Raw genomic sequence first — 18,999 nt, 5'->3', positions numbered from 1 at the left:
AAAATGAATAGTGAATTGCAGTCCCTTTGTATCATCGTGCTTGTGTTTTGCATTTATTTCTGTCTCTCTTGGTATTTCAGGCTTCTTTTTAAGTCAGAACTAAGTCGGTTCCTCATGGAATACATACCAAAAATGGATTTTTAGGTTTTGTGTCCATACCAAATTGCAGTAGGGCTGAAAGAAATGTCCCTATTTGATTGAGCTTCATTATTCTGCATTTCCTGTTCCTAGTTGCTCTGTGCTCTTAACTATGAACTGTTTAAGAGCTGTTGTAATCTGCCTTGCAAGTACCATGTTTTGGAAGTAAGAAATATGATTCCTCTTTGAGTGTGTGCGTGTGTCTGTGTTGTGTGGGGAAAAGTTGGAAACTGATCTTCGTACTGTCATCTTTCTTAGTTTCTAAGAAATGAGTAAAAGACATGGTTGTTTTTTTTTTTTTTACTAATCTGCTTCAAGAATAGATGTGGAAGTGCAAGCTGTTCCATGCTGATTTTCTAGTTCTGACTGGGACCTTTTGGTACAATCCTAACACATGTAGCAAAGTAATGAGGTACTGGCCATGTAAGGAATCCACTCTGGCTGTGGCTACCCTTGTCAGCTCCTAATGGGAAACAGAATTGGTTATCCAGATGCATACTTACAAGCATGCAGTAAAAAGGGGTTATTTTTCACTGGCCCATTGCAAAGAGCTTTCTGGTTTCCCTGCTGGAGGCTGTTGTTCCTCAGCACTGCTGGCAAGGTTGCTTCTGTGAGAATTACCTCTTCTACTTCACTCAGGGCCACTCTGTGTTGCTCGAGCCGTTTAAATGATAGCTTTCTTCTAACTCCCCTTGTTTTGACTACAGTGAGTTTGGGAGTATGCTCCAACAGGTAAATAGTGAGAGGCAGATGCGGCTCTTCCCTCTCTTCTCTTCCATACCTTTACACTTGCCAGGAATTCAGCTCCTCCCTATTTCCTCGTTTTTCTGTGTTTTCTGTCATACTTCTGCTTCCAGCCTCAACCCTCATTTGAATTCTACTGTTCCACGCCCTGGTTTTCCATGTCCCTCTTTCCAGTGTTTCTTTCACCTTGTCTTTGACTCCCTTTTTGTTAGACTCAAGACTGTACAATCTCCTCTTGAACCAGTTAAACTGCATGGCCAATGTTTTAGGTGGCAGCAGACAAACTTCCTGTATCAGCGGTACTGGGTAGCACATAATCATGATTTTCTACGTTGTTGTGTCCTTTGCATTTGCGTCAATGTTAGCAGGTCTTGCCCCATCATGCCAGCAGTGTTTCCTGGAAAGCTGGAAGTGGCCAAATAAGTTGTTATGGAGAAGAAAACAAAACAAAAAAACGAGTAGCAAGTGGACAAATGGTGAAATGAGAGGAAGTTAGAATTTACATAGCCAATGATTTGGATCAGGCATCACAGAAAGAAGTAAAGCTCCGTGTTAGTCTTTGAGGTCTACTTGAATCTTTGGTCCAGTCAGAAATAGGAAGGGGTATCTGTATGCTCCTCTAAAGCCAAAAGACAAAGAAGCAGAACCCCAAATCAGTCTTTGGAGCCCCTAAGCCAGCATCCTTATGTGATTACTAAAGCACTATTTCTGCAGCCCCTCATAAAAATGGAAGAGATGGAAAAGGAAAAACTGTGATGATCATGGATCTGTCTGGGTCACACTAACTTTAAGAGTCACAGCTGATGAATGAATTCTGTCAAGTGATTCTTTGCTTGACATTGTGGCTAAACTAATAACATAGCCTGTCTTTTACTGGAAGTTCACCTGACTAGGTGTATCTGCCACAACCTGGGAGTATTCCTGAGATTGTTGTAGTACAAGCAAACACACTGGGTTTCTTCAGGTTCTCAGTGATGTGCCTCTTTTTAGGTGTCATATTTCAAATCGTAGTTTACTGATGATCAGCATTTCAGCTGTCAGGCTGCATGCTGATTAATTTGGTTTATTTCATATTCAGTACCTCTTACCACATAAAATGCACATTGTTTTTAGATGTTCTTATCATTCTGTGGGCACAGACTAACTTATTTAAAATAGATTTTTGAACGACAGCATTAGCTCTTAATGTGTCTGATAGCTGTAGCTTCTTAAAAATCCCTATTGTGTAGTATGTAATAAAGAAATTATAAAAAGTATGATGCATGAGCACTGTTATGAACCTTGTTAATGCAAAATAACCTTTTATAAAACTTCTGAGAGGTTTCAAAATGAACTACAAAGCATGCATAGTACTTAATTTTCATAACTTTTTAATACGACGCATTAGAAATGTTGTAAACCATGTTAATTAAGTGATAATCTCTGTGGCTTTCTGTATATGAAGCAATAAATGGCTACTGGAATAGATTACTAGGCAAAGCAGAACAGAGTTTGTTTAACCAATCTGGGAAGCCTACACAACAAAGTACATTGTTTTGGCTATGAAAACAAAAAACCCCAAACCTGCCTGTCACTAAGAAGTTGGGTGTGCTGCACCACCGCTAATTTCAGTAACCTCTGCAGGATTCTGGCACCGAACTACAGACTCTGTGAAGCAGAATTGTCTCAACTTTCATTGCCCTCATTGCTTTTGCAGTTACTACTATTGCTTGCTTTTTGTATTCCAGTTAAGTTCACAAAGTGTATTGTGCAAACATGCAAGAAGATGGTTCTCACCCTGAATAATCTACTAATAAAAGCAAAATACGTCCAGGGACAGGGCGTCCGATAAAGATGCAGACATTAATGTATGTTGAACAGATTTAAAAATAAAATAAATCGGTTAATGTCTTCTCCTACTGATTACTGATGCTATTCCTAACCATTATCATTTACTTACTGTCTTGAAGGTGTGAAGGTAGGAATGATTCACAGGCAACTGTAGATAATAACAGTTCTGGTGACACCATTCACCTGGGAAAAGATTCTAAATCTGCTGTGGAGATATGGACAAATACAAGAGTTAGGTGGGCAAGACTGACACTGTAAAAGGTTGGATTTAGCCTTGTTTCTGTATAGAAAGCCTATTAATGTAGTCACAGCATAACTGGAAGTTGGTCATGCCAAAGATTCAAGCCTGGTGAAAAATCTTAACTTTAACAAGATAGCCAGTGAATCAATGAAAGCTTCTGCTGTCTTGCAGCAAATATACACAGTGGTTACTCAGTGCTGTCTCTTGAGTAGTTAGCCCAACACAGGGCTATATTCTTTTCTAAAAATATCCTAATGGCTCTTTCCTTTTTTTTTTTCTCCACAGAATGTTTGTATGATAGAATAGCACAAGAAACTGTGGATGAAACTGAAATTGCACAGAGACTCTCCAAAGTCAACAAGTACATCTGTGAAAAAATCATGGATATCAATAAATCATGTAAAAATGAAGAAAGGAGGGAAAGTGCAAAGTACAATTTGCAATAAATTTTGGATTTTTAATAAAGTCTTAGTGTTTTACTTAAGTGTTGTTTTTTGATTTGTGTGGCATTTTTGCTGATGGGAGAAGCTGACTTGAAGTGTTACTCTCCTTCTATAACTGATTCATTTTTTGAGCGGCTCTGTCAAAAGCCTTTCTATGGTGTAACCTGCTTTTAAATAATGTAAGATATATTGTAAGTCCACTCACAATGAAACTGAATTTTCAAAGGTTTTTCCAATGAGTTGCGGTATGTTACCTGCAGTTCTGTATATAGGTTGTAATTCTGCAAACACCAACCCATTTTGCCTACATTTTGTTTTACTGGAGTTAGTGGATCTAGGCTGCAGTAATCATCTGCTTAGAAGGAAGAACTGTACAAAATCCACTTTGCTATTGAAAAGGGTTTTATTGTATTTTACGAAGTGTTTTTCTGAACTGAAATTTTAATCGTTTGTTTTTATAAATCTTTGTTTTGATCTCTAACAATATATTTGGTCAAAAACACACAAAGAATGCTTCTTTTTGGCTTATTATCTTGTAGATAGATCACCATTGCTGTCATAGTTTAAAAAAAAACAAACAACAAAGAACCCAAAGCTGTAAGTTGTAAAATCATGATAATTTATTTTAAAAAATAAATAAATCTAAAAGCAGTTCTTTTTCAGGCACCAAGGCACTTTTCAGATTTCTCGTTATGGTACAAAGCTCTTCAATATATCCATATTACTGTTCCTGAAACACTATATTTTTAGTGTGTTTGTATTTTCAAATGATTTAAAGATTGCCACACTATGGCAAGATTATGTATAATAGAAAATTTAGTACCATTTTGTCTGAGTCCATAATTTGACAATGGACACTTTTAGGACAAATTTAAATTAAAAATCATTTTCTACATTGAAGTTAGACTTGCAATGCAAAGTTATAAGGAATAATTTGTTGTCTGAATTATACCTTACTGTCTGTAAATGAAAGAAGATCACCTGAAGTCTTGTTTCATAAAGGATTTTGAGAATAAGGTTTGTAGAGATAATTTAGGGCTTGGACTGATCAATTTTGATGATGTGTTATATTGGTGATCTTAGTTAACCTTCCATTTATTTTACGCACACAGATGTGCTTATTTACCATTCAGGCTGTCTGTTCCTGAGTATCAGCATTTGTTTCTTTTCTACCACTGCAATTCTGCTTCCTGTAGTTTTGAAAGACTTTTTCTTATCATCTTCCTGTAGCACTGGTATACCCGAACGTTAAGCCTATTTCAATGCTCGAAGGAGCAACACAAGGATTCTTTAAAGGGCTGGGGTGGGTGGAAGAAAGAGGGGAAAGGAGAAGAGGCTTGCTAGAACTGCAGTGCCTGTTTTGGAAGAAATGGAGAAAAACACCATGTTGTCTCTTCCTGTACACCACACGTGCTTAAATGGTGTCTTAATTCAGGGCATAAGTATTTGGTTTATGCTTTCTAAAGTGCAATTTCACGATTGACTTGCACCAATCTAAGTATGCCGTGCTGCCGAACAGGTACGCCCCACTTTCACTGCTCGCGTCCCTGCATTCCCATTCCTTCCCTTGAACTAGCAGTTGGGATCGCACAGATGTGTCAGATCTCACTGATTTCCAAGGTTCATTTCGTAAGGGCTGGTGCCAATGGGATGAAGCCAGGGAGCATTCATAGCGAGGGACGGGAAGAGGAGGAGTGTCTTTTTACGGTGGCTTATGTGTGCCCTGAAATTGAATTTAACAGCCTAGCTTGTCTCCTGTTAATATCAAAGTGTTCTTAGGTAGTGTTTAATGAAGTGCATAAATGTTTATGCTTCCTAATTTGGGATGCTAAATAGCAAATTAGTGTTTATAATGTCAGTGCATGTATCCTTTTATTAATTAAAGAACAAAATAGAGATAACATTGAAGAAATACTTAAAAAGCAAGTTCCCACTTTTCAAGCAGACTTGTGAATGTAAAATTTTTTTTAAAGTGATACTAGAGCAATCCACTAGTTTGGGGGAAAATGTCCATAATTTCCTCAGTCTTTTATGGCTTTAGTACTAATGTGTTTTCATTGTAACAGATACTTTAATGAGAAGATCATGCTGCACTTCTTAGAAGATAAGCCTATTTGAGACAGCATTTTATGAAAACTGGGAAAAGCAGATTAGAATTTAATTAGAGTTAGGACTCCAGCCTGGCCCCCAAAATCGGAGATTCTGAGTCTTTCTGCAAAACCGGCATCATCTTTCTAAGACTTCTCCTCGATAGACTTGTCCCATCAGATGTTAGTGCTGAATAATGCCGAAGAATGTAAATGTTTTCTTTGGGGAAGATATCTTGGAGGTCTTCATTCATTTCTTCCTGGAGTTTCTATCAGCCCAGGTCTAGCAGACAGTTTATAGCGGAGTTCAACAGCATTTGGGTGGCACAGAAGGTTCACTTCTCTTCGAAGTGTCGCGTGGCGGGGGCTGAGACTGTGTCCTTTGGACCAGGCAACTGGCATTTAATGTGAGTGTCACCTGAAGCTTTGTTGAGTTACAGGAAAGGAATGGAACGTATTAAAGTTAAAATACCTCTTTATTGTATTATAACTTGAACGAAATCTTTGGATTTCTGGAAATAAGTTTTTGCTAGTAGTAAGCCGGTTTTGCAACACTGCAGTTGTAAGGCAATGTGCGGAGGGCTCTGCAATGGATAACAGGTGTGTATGAATAACATCTTTGCGCTTCTCTTTGGTCATTACTCTTGTCTTTTCCCTCCCCGTGAACCCCTATGAAGACCGTACAAGTCTTTCCCAGTGTGACTGTTTCAAGTAGGGAAATAGGCTACAGTTGTCGTGTGTTCCCGCATTACCCAAGGAAAGTGCAAACTTTAATGGGGTGTGCTTTTCTGCAGCGAATTTCATTTCATTATGTTATACTGCATTTATGGCCAGTACTGCTCTTGTTGGTACATTAATTCTTCCATAATTGTGCCTGCCTGTACATAGTTTTGCTTCGTTCATAATGCATCTGCCATGAATCTACCATAGGAAATGTTATGCAAAAATAGCACCTACTAACTTTTTCCTACTTTAGGTTAACTTCATACCTGTACATCATGTGAAACAGGAGAGAATTTTGACATAAAATGAAGTAGATTTTACTACACCCTGTAATACCCCTCATTCATCATTCTCAGGTTTGTGCTGTGCCGTTACTTCATACTGTAAACCTTGGATTTGTAAGCATCAGAAAAACACGGATTTAAGAGGAACTGACTTTTTGTCCTGAGAGATCAATGGATACTGTTTACTTCTTTTTTTTATCAAAGAAGGAAGAAGGTATTGCTGTTACAGTAATAATCTGATCCTTTGTTGCCACACATTGCTGCTGTAATTTGTGATATTCATGACCTGATCCATATTAAAGTGCCTCTGGCACACTTGCAAGGAAGCAAGATTAGAGTTAACAAAAAGGGCTTTATTTTCTATTAATGATTTTATAAGGGAAATGAGCTATTATATTAAAGAAGAGAATCCTACCAGAGATTGTAATACTTGAGTCAAGATGTCTAGCCACTCAATTAAAAAAAGAAAGCTAGTATTTGTTAGAGGGGAAAAAAAAAAAAAAATTAGGTTCTGCTGTTACAGAACAGGTTTGGATTTAATGATGCTTTATAGAGATGGGAGTTTTGGGGGTTTTTTATAATACAGCCGGACTAAAATACTTATTTAGTCATGTCAAAGTTGAACTATAAGTAGAAGGGATTTAAGGTTGTATTTGGTTAGCTATTGAGTATGACTGTCAAAAGAAGGTACAATCTCCCTGCGGGAGGTCCCTTCTTTGCACCGTACCTTTGATGTTGTATCTGATAGATTACTACGATGCTGCTTTGTTGTCTTAAGCATAGATTATTGTCCTCTTGGAAGTTTTAAGTAGCAATAAATTGAACTTTTTTGGATTTAGTGAAATTGTAAAGATAATTCAACTTCATACTTCCAGAATCTGTAGACTTTTAAAAAATAAAGCAAAGTGCAGGTCATTGTTAAAATAATACTATCTTGATGCAAAATCTCAAAGGAGTGAGAATGTTCTGACTTGGGAACATTCTGTATTGGCTGTAGCCTCACTGTGCGTTAGCTGCATTTGTAACTCTTCAGAACCCCAAATTTGGCCAGTTTCTGAAAGGGAAAGCAAGGTTGTGTCACATAGAGCTGTACTGAGGATTATTTCAATATTCCATCTTTTGGTGTGAGAGTGACCACTCTTCAGAAAGATGCAAAGATGAAACTTGTGCTTCTTCAGAACGAGGTGGTAGTTTTCTCGGTATTCTTGAAAATATTTGTCATTCTGTGCATGCCTTCAGTCTCGGATTGATGAAGTCATAACATCGATTGCTTAGGCTTTATTGGTGTCATTTTTTTCATCGTAACTGTGGAACTGTGAAATGATTCATACAACACTGAGGCAATAAAAATGTTATGAAGTGCAATCATTGCATGTTTCATGCTCAGTAGCTAATTTTTAATTTCACCATCTTGGACACTTTTTCATCCCCTCAGGCTTCCTAAATAGGAAAGGAGAATCATTTGGACTTGGAAAACAGGAACAGTGATTCAAAAAGCAATTAATTTACTTGGCTGTTCATTTGCTTTACTTTTGCAATTATTTCTGCTGTTTATGTTTGAACAATAACTTTCATGCTGTGCATTGGATACCCACTTGTTCAGTCCTGCAGTGAAATGCAGTCCTGTGGTTGTGACATCATTTGTTTACCATCAAGAGGAAAATACCTCACCTGTGACATCAGATGAATTTGCATTATGTCTGGATCAGAACAGGGGTGAAAGTGTGTCTGGGAGGAGAGGAAGAAGCTGAGCCTAGAGGTTTTTTTCTGTGCTGCCTTCTGAGTAGAAAACTTCCTACAGAGGAAATTATCTCCCTCACATTTAGCAGAATAGCAACTTTATGTTCCTTGTTTATTGATAGTAAAACCTTAATGGAACTAAACTCTTTATTAGTATATATGTTTAATGCATCGAGCTACCTACTTTCATATTAAATTTTAGTCTTTAGTGATTTGAAATTAAAGAGTCACAGAAAATTTACTGAACACCCAAGAGAGGGGTAGGCTGGGGGTGACTTAGCTTTTATTGTAGTATAACAATTGCTAGAAGTCCTGTGAAATATAAGATAAGAAATTACGCTTGTTGGTGCTTGTGTATCCTTTATAGTTAGCATGAGCTTTCATGCTTTTGGAGTAGAGAAAGACGTCGGTTTCATGGGATAGGCTGATTATCGGAAGAATTGGCTGTGAACACCCTTTGGTGTTTGCCCTACTGAATATGAAGGATGTACTGGGACAGCAGTAGAGGGAATATGTCTTGATAGTGCCAGATCACACTGGTACCAGCCCCTTCCACATGAGACTCAGATGAATGAAAAAGCTTACATGGGAGAGTTTCATATTCTTTCTTTCATACTCAAATATATCTTTAAAGTCTTCCCAAGTGTTTATGTAAATCTTACTGAATTGTATTTTAGTTAAAAAAAAAAAAAAAGTATTTTCATGTGTTTTCCATTTTTCTTGTATTAGCAGAGAAGTTTATGGGAGACATCTTTCTTCATGTTTAAGTTGGGATATTAGCCCACTGATACTTGAAAATAGTCCATTTGGACATTTTGCATCTGTGAGCCAGATGCACCATGGTCTTCCCTTTCCATATGGAGTCCTCTGCAGGATTTATAGAGGTGCCTTTAGAGGATAATTCTCAAAATAAGCAGGACTGGCGGTGGATGGGGCAAAGCATCTGTCTCCAAGTTAATGTTCTGTGTTTCAATTTCTTGAAGAGTCTTAGATTAAGAAAAACTAAAACTCCTGAAAGTAGGATTTTACATTTTTTTCCTGCATTATATATTAAAATGCTTGACACTTTCTGGTTTCTTTGCATTTGCAAGGACACTTTTGTCCTTCCAGGGCAAACGTACACTGTAAGTTCTGCATTTCAGTGTGCGTCTTTTCAGGAATAAGCAATTGAGGATGTAGAATTTGGGGCTAAGCAGGGGTGAAGGTGATGTCGTAGCATCACCTCTGCTTTGGAGCACAGTGCAAGGAACCCCCCTCCTTGTTAGGATAGGGTAGGACAACCTAGAGGGTTGTCTTGTCTTTAGGTGTAGTCCCCTAAAGGCAACTCATCCAACAAAGGCTGTTTACTGCCACATTGGTAAATATGTGCAACTTCCACTCTGTGGCTTTCCTAAACTTAAAAAGTAGCTGAGCTCCACTCAGCAGCAGCCAAACGTGGGAGAGGACCCTCTGTCTGCTGGTACAGGAAGCCTGGGAACAGGTTGTGAAGGGGTCACATAGGCCTTTTCACCTTCCCACAGAGAATTCATACGTGCAATTTAGATGAAGTCAGTAGCCAAACAGCAAAATCTCAAGCAGTTTGACTGGCATTTAGGGTTTCAATCAGTGAGAAGTTTTATTAATTAAAAAAGTCCAGTCACTCTTGCGTGCCAAGTATTTAACCTTTAACAAGTAGAATAATCAGCGTTTTCTTCTGCAGCCAGGGACCTCTAGCTACTGCACTTACACAGCTCTATGTGTACAGATATATTGTACTGTTATTCTGTACAAATCTGTCCATGCCATGTAAATCCACAAGTTGGTAATTTTCCTGATGTTAGCCAGCCCTGTCTTTTCCTGGTCTTCCTTTTTCATTTCTATTCCTTCTGCAAGCAGGAGGCAGTCTTCTGTGCTTGCCTTAAAGGTAAGGAGACAGAAGCATTTCACAATTCCTGCCTCGCAAGTTGTCAGCAGGGTTCTGAAGTGAAATACCTGCTTGTTATTCTTGGAGATAAGTGACACAGAGCTAGAGCATTTCCTTAGGAGATCTGGTAGTACTGCTGTCACCGTAAGGCAGACTTTGCAGTTCAGGGACTTCACATAGCAGCATTTTCTCTCTTTTTTTTTTTTTTTTTTTTCCTTGCCGTGCCAAAGCATAGATTGTAGCAAAGAAAATTTTACTCGTATATGAAGGTCTCAAAGTGGTAAGATGGAGTAAGTAGAACTGTCAGAAGTATCTCTTAAAAATGTTCATTTCTCAAAACCGAGGATCCCTGCCTTTTCAGAGGCTCCGTGGCCTGGAAGTTTCCCACCTAATTGCAGTGCCTAGGTTTGGATTGTCATTTCCATCAGATGAGCAATGGAAAGTATTAGGCACTTTGACAGATTATACTGATTTATGACTTTAAATTGCCTTCTGGGACTCCCTTCTTCCATTTACTGTATGAAAAAAAGCCACCTGTTGATCTCGGGAAGAAAGAGCTATTTCAAAATTCTGTGATCTAAGTAAGGTTCTTGAGAAGGATGTTCTTAGCTGTCAAGTTGCATGCCTAAAGATGGGTGGAAAGACTGTAGGCTGTGGCGCATCTGCTGGTGGGTCATTCAATGAGATGGTGTGGTCCCCTGCAGACATGTCAGAAAGCTTTGCTCGGTTGCTCCTTTGAAGAGAAACCTTGGCTGGACCGCAGCACGCTGCTTAAAAAAGCAAACAGTCTTGAAAAAGCATCCAAGTGTTAAATCCATCTCTTTCTTTAGTACTTTATTCCAGTGGATAACCACCCTCGCTGCTCAGCTTGTGCCTTATTTCTCTGTGAGTTTTTCTGGCTTAACTTCTAATTCCTGGTTCTTGATTTCTCAACATCTTGCCTCAATATTTCTCCACCTCATGAACATCTTGATAGACTGGGTGTCTTCAGTCTTCTGCTACCACATATTTTCTAGGTTGTGACTCATTTTTGTAGTATTTTTCCTTTACGTCTACCCAAATTCATTTTACTTTTACGGAAATAGTTTCTATAGAGGAGATCTTGATATTCTCTTAAGTACCATATTTGGTTTAGTTAATGTGATACAATTGTGTTTTAGGACGCCTATCACTTTGTGTTAGAATGTCATATACGATAGCTGTAATTTCATTTTGTGGGGCAAACTTAATTTGCCCCTGTAGAAAAAAACTGGTATTTAATTGATTCTTGACCAATTGATGTCCCAGTGTAATTCCTTTTTTACTGTATTATTAAGTATAGCTCTGCCATGAAAATATTGTTCTTTAAATGAGTATTTATCTCTAATATGCTTTCCCCTCTGACTTGGTACTATATGTGTGCCAATGACGAGACAGAGCACGTTCTTCCTGCTTGCCAAACTGCTTATTCACGTATTCATAGCTCAGCCAGGCAGGTGGGTGATGGTGTCAAACCAGGCTGCAAAGAGCAACAGGCGAGCAGTTTCACAGAAAAGAGGACACTGAAGTAATACAACTTAGAAGAAAGGGAAGCCACGGTCATTTTATTCTTGTTAAATTTTGTACCATCTTCAATACAGTTACGGAGTTTTCTTGGTTGATGATACCTATGCATTGCCAAAGAATGGTGAGGAACTGCTGTCATACTGTTATATATGCTCAGAATGAAGGGAGGGTGTCCTTAGAGAGAAACAGCATCTTCTGTGGAATTATTTCATTCTGGAGCCTCCAACCAAACCCCATAAAGGAATCAGACCTGACAAGAGAAGAGCTTGCTATACATCAATGCTTGCTGTGTCTACTTTGATAAATTAAATGTTACTTTGGATAGGACTTACACATATTTTTTTGACCATGCCTGCTAAATAGTTAATATTCTCAGTAAACCTCAGAGGCGAGATGAGGAACTGCCAACTTCCTCCACTGAGATGGTTTAATGAAAATTGTTCCTTGCCAGAATTTTGAAGGTCAAAACCAGCTTAAATATGTAAACAGAAATTATATCAAGGTAAAGCAAAAAGACTTGTAATTAATCTTTTTTTAAGAAGTCCCTTCCTTCCTTTGAGAATTTCAAATAGTGTTAGACAAGGTTCTTCTAAATTTCCTTTACCATCTCTCTGAAGATTCCTTGTTAATTAACTTAGTCATTTATAAATATTATGAAATAATGTTATTGGCTTATTTCCTTTTGTAAAGGCATCAGGCAAACTGCACCTTTTGAAAAGTAATTAATGTTTCACTCTTAAATGCCTATTGATAATTTTGTATTTGCTATTGACTTGAAATTAACACTTCTGCCAATTTAAAGCTCACATGCTGGTTCGTCCAGGTTTCATTTACAAAGAATGGACAGGACAGCATCGTTGAGCTGGTTCAGTTAAAATGACCCTCATCTGATGAGCTCAAGAAAAAAACGCTTGTAATGTTCTGTCTAATCCGGGCTTCCTCCCTCTCTGGGGGTGACCGAAGGTGGCCCTTTTCCATGTGATTTGGGAGGGGCTGTGTAGGTTTTAACAAACTAGAAGCTTAATTATGGGAGGGGTAAGATCAGAGCAGTTCAAGTGCATGTTGTAATACCGAGGGCAGAAACCAGTTGATTCTCTTATGATCCCACCCCGGTGCTGCAGTATTATTAAACACTCTGAGCAAGGCCTTGGTGATGTTTTGCAGGGTTATGGGTGGTGCAGAAGTTGCTCTCATGGTCTCCCTGCTTACGTGACTGATCTGATCTCCTGTTCTGGAGGTCAGGTAGAACCTGTACCTGAGATATTTCAACTTTGTGGTGCAAGGTGTTGCCAGTCGTTCATCCTCTTTGCGTAGGGGATTTGCTGTTTCATCATAATCTGACCTGTGGTGGGATCCACAAAGTACCACTTGATCCACTACCTATGGCAGCTCTGCCAGCTGTGCTAGGGGGAGAAGGGCAACATTCCTAGTCAAGAGGAGGGCCACTCTGCCCTGCCAACCTTGTGTGCTCCACAGATGAGGGTGTGAGCTTGTTACAACTGACACAATTTGGGTATCTTTCTCTATTGGGTTTGATTTGGATCTTCAGTACTTCCACAGTGTATTATCTACCACTACACTGTCAGCTTGTAGCGTTTAAGGCTCGCCTTATGTGTTTCATATAAAAGTTGATGGTGGTCAAGTTCTTGTGACTTGTGTGGCGTTAACAGTGAGGGAGTCTGCAGCTGGAGGATAGCCTGCACTGGTCAGGCTGTAGAGTTTGGTACATGCACTTATGGGTGGGTTTCTCCCGAGCTGGTACTTTGTGAGAAGTTCCTCTAGCCCACTTCTCAGTGAACCTGCATGGCACTTTCTTCTCCTTGAACAAGGAATATACAGGCAGTTCTGCAAAAGTTGGGGATCTTTTGTTGCTGGTCTGGGAAATAAACTTTAGTGGAGCTTTTGTAGCAGAAGGATGTCTCGTTGACCAGTATTGCCTCTACCCGGCATACGAGAATTACCTATTTGTACTGTCAGGTACCCCAAATGTAATTACTGGAAGAATCAGATACAGTATGATTAAAGGAATTCATATTTGTTATTTGAGTGGTTTTTCTTTATTAAATGCTTCAGCAAAATTTCCATAACCAGTGACCTCTTTTGAGAAGTGACTCATTGCATTTTAAAGGCTTTATAAACAAGTCATCCCTTCTTGTCAGAGACATGGAAGATGAATAGATGGTTCTTGCCTGTGATTTCCAGTCTCAGGGGAAGTCCCTTTCCACTGCCTGTGGTGATGCTCAGCTGCATCACCGCTTTTAATTGCCTCCAGGCTCCTGCAGGACTTTGTGTGTCCCCTCTGGCATGACCTACATCCTTGCAGAACCAGGAATCCCTTGGCACTGGTTAGTGGAGTCTGAGCTCAGGACAGAAAGTCCTGTTGTTGCTAATCCCTAGCTGTCTCCCAGTGCTGTAAGCTATGTGCCTATCTCTTTCTTGTGTCCTTAAATTCATCTGGAGTTATTTTGCCTGTAGAAGGATACAAATGAATTTTCTGTATTAAAGATGATGGTAGAAAATGTGAATGCTGTCTTGAACATGATGGATACTGGGTGTGTTATTACACTGAAAACCAGAGAAGGATGTATTAAATAGAGCACAAGTACCTTAGCAAATCAGAAATTCATACATCATAGTATATATGTATTTTTTCCCTTGAAAGAGGGAACAAACAGTGAAGTAATGATCCCAGCTGAATTGCATTGCTGCAGGTCAAATCAAAGGCAAGTATATCAATGTGTCAGATAATTCAGTTTAGTTTGGAAGGCTTAGGTTAATGGAGGAATACGATGATGACGTTTAGGGTGAATTAAAGTAAACACTACAGTCTGTTATGGAAAGGAAATGTATATACAATATAAGATTAACTTGTTCATTTTGTGAAGTATAGCACGCTTCTCCAAGAATGTCTGTTCCACTGTTCTGTAGTACTGAAGGTGTATGGACCTGCTGTTGGACTTTGTCACACAGGATTGAAGTTACTGGACCCGTACTGTCGAAGGCCCAGTGTTATGCAGGTGCATCAGTTCCTATTTTGCTCTTTCTACACGTAATGGTAGATAAGCCTAGAACATTGTTGTTCTTGATTATTTTTTCTTTTCCCCCTAGCTTCCAGTTTGAACTTACTCATGAGCCATGCATGTGTATTTGTTCTTGAGCAAACATTGCTGCCAAGTTTTAGCACCTTTCTTTCTGTCTTTGAAGAATTTGAGAGATCATATCCACTCTACCTTTGCTAGATCGAACTGTCTTCTAAATTTCGCTTGGGAGATACGCTTACTGATTCATCTGCTCTTATCCTAGTCAGCTTCTTCTGTACTTGTCTGATCTTTCTTGATCACTGATGCTTTGTGCTGAATTTTATCTGGGGTGGTAACAGTACGTTATACAGTGATGTTATCTTTCTAGAAATGCCTTTCTCTAGAAATATCTTTTGTGCTTTTTGTGGCTTTGTCATGCTAGGGCTCATAATTCAGCAGTAACCAATGGCTCTGCTGAGGTTGTTATCCTTCCTTTGAGTTCCTAACATATACCAGACTTCTTATCAGTCTGTAGGAACTTGTATTTAGGCTGTCAAACTTAACCTCACCTCCATTATTCCACTTCTGAAAGTCATCTTGAGGGATCTTTTCTTCCCATCCGATATTTCTCTGCTGCTGCATCATACCGATGTTACCTTCCAGTATGGTGCCATTAGTAGGTGTGTCTAGGGTCTATGCTTAACCAGTGCTTATATGAAAACTATCTTTGTTTTTATGTAGATATGTACCTATTCTAAAACTTTTTGTAAATGTTTAATGAAGCCTCAGATTGTCCCAGTGGGGCAGGTAGTTCTCCTAACAGTAAATGACTGATGATGCTCAGAAATAGGGAGCTGGTGACTTGTTCAGCATCATGCCTTAAGTCAGAAATGAGCACTGATGACATAATCCCAAGTCCTCTGCTCTAAAAGTCAAATAACACTGTATGCTTTTTATCAGGAGACTATCCAAAGGCTCTTAGAAAATGTGGTATATGTCAGTGCAAACTTGAGGCTGGGATCTGGAAAGCCATCTGGAAGATTAAAATTAATGGGAACTGAGTTTTCAAAGCTCTTGGGTAGCTTTGAAAAATGAAGCCTGGATATTTTAGCCACTGATATTTTGACAGATATGCTTTCTTGGGGTATCATATGTGTACTTTTCCTGGGTACTGTTACAATACCAGGCTGAGCTTCACCATTGTTTTTATTTATGTATTTATTAAAGATGAATAGCTCAGGTGAGCTGAGAGCATGAAATGCCACACTCATCTGTATTTGCTGTTTCAGTAGCACTTAGCTTGAGGACTTTTGGCAAGATTCATTTAGAATCATAGAATCATTTAGGCTGGAAAAGACCTTCAAGATCATCGAGTCCAACCATCAACAATGCCCACTAAACCATGTTCTGGAGTACCTTGTCTACGCGCTTTTTGAATACCTCCAGGGATGGTGACTCAACCACTTCCCTGGGCAGCCTATTCCAATGTTTGACAACCCTTTCAGTAAAGAAATTTTTCCTAATATCCAACCTAAATCTCCCTTGCCTCAACTTGAGGCCATTTCTTCTCATCCTATCACCAGCCACCTGACAGAAGAGACCAGCACCCACCTCACTACAACCCCCCTTCAGGTAGTTGTAGAGAGCGATAAGGTCTCCCCTCAAGCCTCCTTCTCTCCAGACTGAACAACCCCAGTTCCCTCAGCCGCTCCTCAGAAGACTTGTGCTCCAGGCCCCTCACCAACTTGGTTGCCCTTCTCTGGACACGCTCCAGCAGCTCAATGTCTTTCCTGTAGTGAGGGGCCCAAAACTGAACACAGGACTCGAGGTGCGGCCTCACCAGTGCCGAGTACAGGGGAACGATCACCTCCCTGCTCCTGCTGGCCACACTGTTCCTGATACAGGCCAGGATGCGATTGGCCTTCTTGGCCACCTGGGCACACTGCTGGCTCATATTCAGCCGGCTGTCAACCAGCACCCCCAGGTCTTTCTCTGCCGGGCAGCTTTCCAGCCACTCTTCCCCAAGCCTGTAGCGCTGCATGGGGTTGCTGTGACCCAAGTGCAGGACCCGGCACTTGGCCTTGTTGAATCTCATACAATTGGCCTCGGCCCATCGGTCCAGCCTGTCCAGATCCCTCTGGAGAGCCTTCCTACCCTCCAGCAGATCAACCCTGCCTCCCAACTTGGTATCATCTGCAAACTTGCTGAGGGTGCACTCAATCCCCTCATCCAAATCACTGATAAAGATATTAAACAGAACCGGCCCCAACACCGAGCCCTGGGGAACACCACTTGCGACTGGCCGCCAGCTGGATTTAACTCCATTCACCACAACCCTCTGGGCTCGTCCTTCCAGCCAGTTTTTCACCCAGCAAAGAGTACACTTGTCCAAGCCATGAGACGCCAGCTTCTCAAGGAGTATGCCATGAGAGACAGTGTCAAAGGCCTTGCTGAAGGCAAGGTAGACAACACCCACAGCCTTTCCCTCATCTACTAGGCGGGTCACCTGGTCATAGAAGGAGATCAGGTTGGTCAAGCAGGACCTGCCTTTCGTAAACCCATGCTGGCTGGGCCTGATCCCCTGCTTGTCCTGAACTTGCCATGTGAGCGCTTTCAAGACAAACTGTTCCGTTATCTTCCCTGATACCGAGGTCAGGCTGACAGGCCTGTAGTTCCCCGGATCCTCCCTCTGACCCTTCTTGTAAATGGAAATTTGAAACTTTTCAACTCTTCAACTGCACGTGTAGTATCTCTGAAAAAAACCCAAATATCCACGTTTCTCCCTAATGCCCCCAATTCTCTTTGTCATTGTTGTCTTTAATGTGCAGTTTAATCTCAAAGCATGGAGTGATTGTGAGCTTAAGTACTAACGCGGAGTGAAATCTCCTAAGTAACTAAGTTACAGGGAGTGTGTTCATGAAAAAATGAATACTAAGCTTCGCATCCAGCTGTGTAACATGGCACCTCCCTTGTAGTTTGGATTAGCATAATTTCCTCTGCTGCCTCAGCACCGCCTTGACTTGCATCATTTCTCCAGAATCCAAAACATACCTGTTTCCACAGAAGTTGCCGCTTTGGGATTTGCACACAGCTTTACCTGTCCATCCTCTGAAGCCACCCTCCTGCCTCTGAGCCAGGGAGAAAGCAGTCCAACTGTAAGCCTTTTAGCTTAAAAAAAAAAAAAAAATTGTGCAAATTATGTTTTTTGTTTGGTTTGGGTGCAGGGTAAGACTACCCCAGCGGCATACAAAGGTTGAGAATAGCATTTATCCCTTGATAGGATCATCTTTTGATGACAAAGGTTCAAATTTGTAATTAAATTGCTGCAGCTTAGCAAATTGTAGCTTTGTGCAACTGTTTCTGTACAAAAGCATTTGGTCTACAGCAAGTACAAGCTTAAAACTCTTCTCTGCAAGCCAATAAGTCAAACTACTTCAGAGTTTTGCTGTGGAAGTGCACCCATGGAGGGTTACTGTGGCTCCTGACGCACGGTAAGAACAGGAGTCTCAGAGCTGGCTGTGGGTGAGGTGGATGCCAAGGGTTAGAGTGAATTATGTTATCAGGATCCCACTGGAAAAAAAAGATTTTTTTTTTCCCATTTTCCACCATTTCACTTGAAACCAGAATGACCCCAAATTAGTTTTGTTTGCAGGAGTTTCCTCTTACAGAGAATCACAGACCTGTGCTTGTTCACAGGTCCTAGGGCAGCAAAAGTCTAAATAAGAGCGTATGTTTTGGTTTTTTAACTATCTGGATCAAATTCCAAAGACATAAACTAGTCCTAAAGCCCCAGGTCTGACGATCTAGTTGCATTCTTTAAGCTCCGCAAGTTCTGTGCGATTCAGCCGCAGCCCTGACTGGCCCTCGATGTGGGATGTGGTGCAGAGCGGCACTGTCTGCCTATTAAAGTCAATGGGAACCTTTCCAATCGGTTACAAACCAATCCTACAGAGAAGGAATCTGCCTTCTTAAGGCGTGCACGGTAGCAACCATATTGCTCAAGCTCAGAGCAGATACAGTGAATCTGAGGCGGCCTTGAGAGGAAGTTTCTTCTGTGAGGTTTCCTAGTATGGTATGTTTGCATTGCTGTGCATTGTAAAGAGGATTTCCAACGAGCAGCTTTTAATCTTCTCCGATGTGGAGTACAAACACTGTTCTGACATCAATCATGCTAACGACACATTTGTACACAGAATAACAGTCACCTTTTAAATATGGAAATCACAAATACATGTTGACAGAAAAATATATTTAAGCAGTTTCAAGTCTGTGCTGTAATAAGTAAACCAGCCATTGTATTC

At 40.2% G+C, this 18,999-nt stretch overlaps 1 protein-coding gene across 8 annotated transcripts in view; it reads left to right on the top strand.

Moving 5' to 3' along the window:
- Window positions 1–18,999, top strand: part of LOC128147873 (BEN domain-containing protein 5) — a 980,343-nt gene that overhangs the window by 611,951 nt on the left and 349,393 nt on the right. For 6 of the 8 annotated variants that reach the window (XM_052801049.1, XM_052801051.1, XM_052801054.1 and 3 more), the window contains one exon: window positions 3,239–3,437. The exons of the other annotated variants lie outside the window; for them this stretch is intronic. In XM_052801049.1, the coding sequence (XP_052657009.1) occupies window positions 3,239–3,399 (161 nt within the window). In that variant the 3' untranslated portion in view covers window positions 3,400–3,437. Of the gene's footprint in view, window positions 1–3,238; window positions 3,438–18,999 lie in introns of those variants that run through there. 8 annotated transcript variants of the gene reach the window in all.

The sequence above is a fragment of the Harpia harpyja genome, chromosome 11 (genome assembly GCF_026419915.1).
Source record: "Harpia harpyja isolate bHarHar1 chromosome 11, bHarHar1 primary haplotype, whole genome shotgun sequence".
In the NCBI taxonomy this organism is placed as follows: Eukaryota; Metazoa; Chordata; class Aves; order Accipitriformes; family Accipitridae; genus Harpia; species Harpia harpyja.
This window is presented reverse-complemented; position numbering and strand designations above follow the sequence as displayed.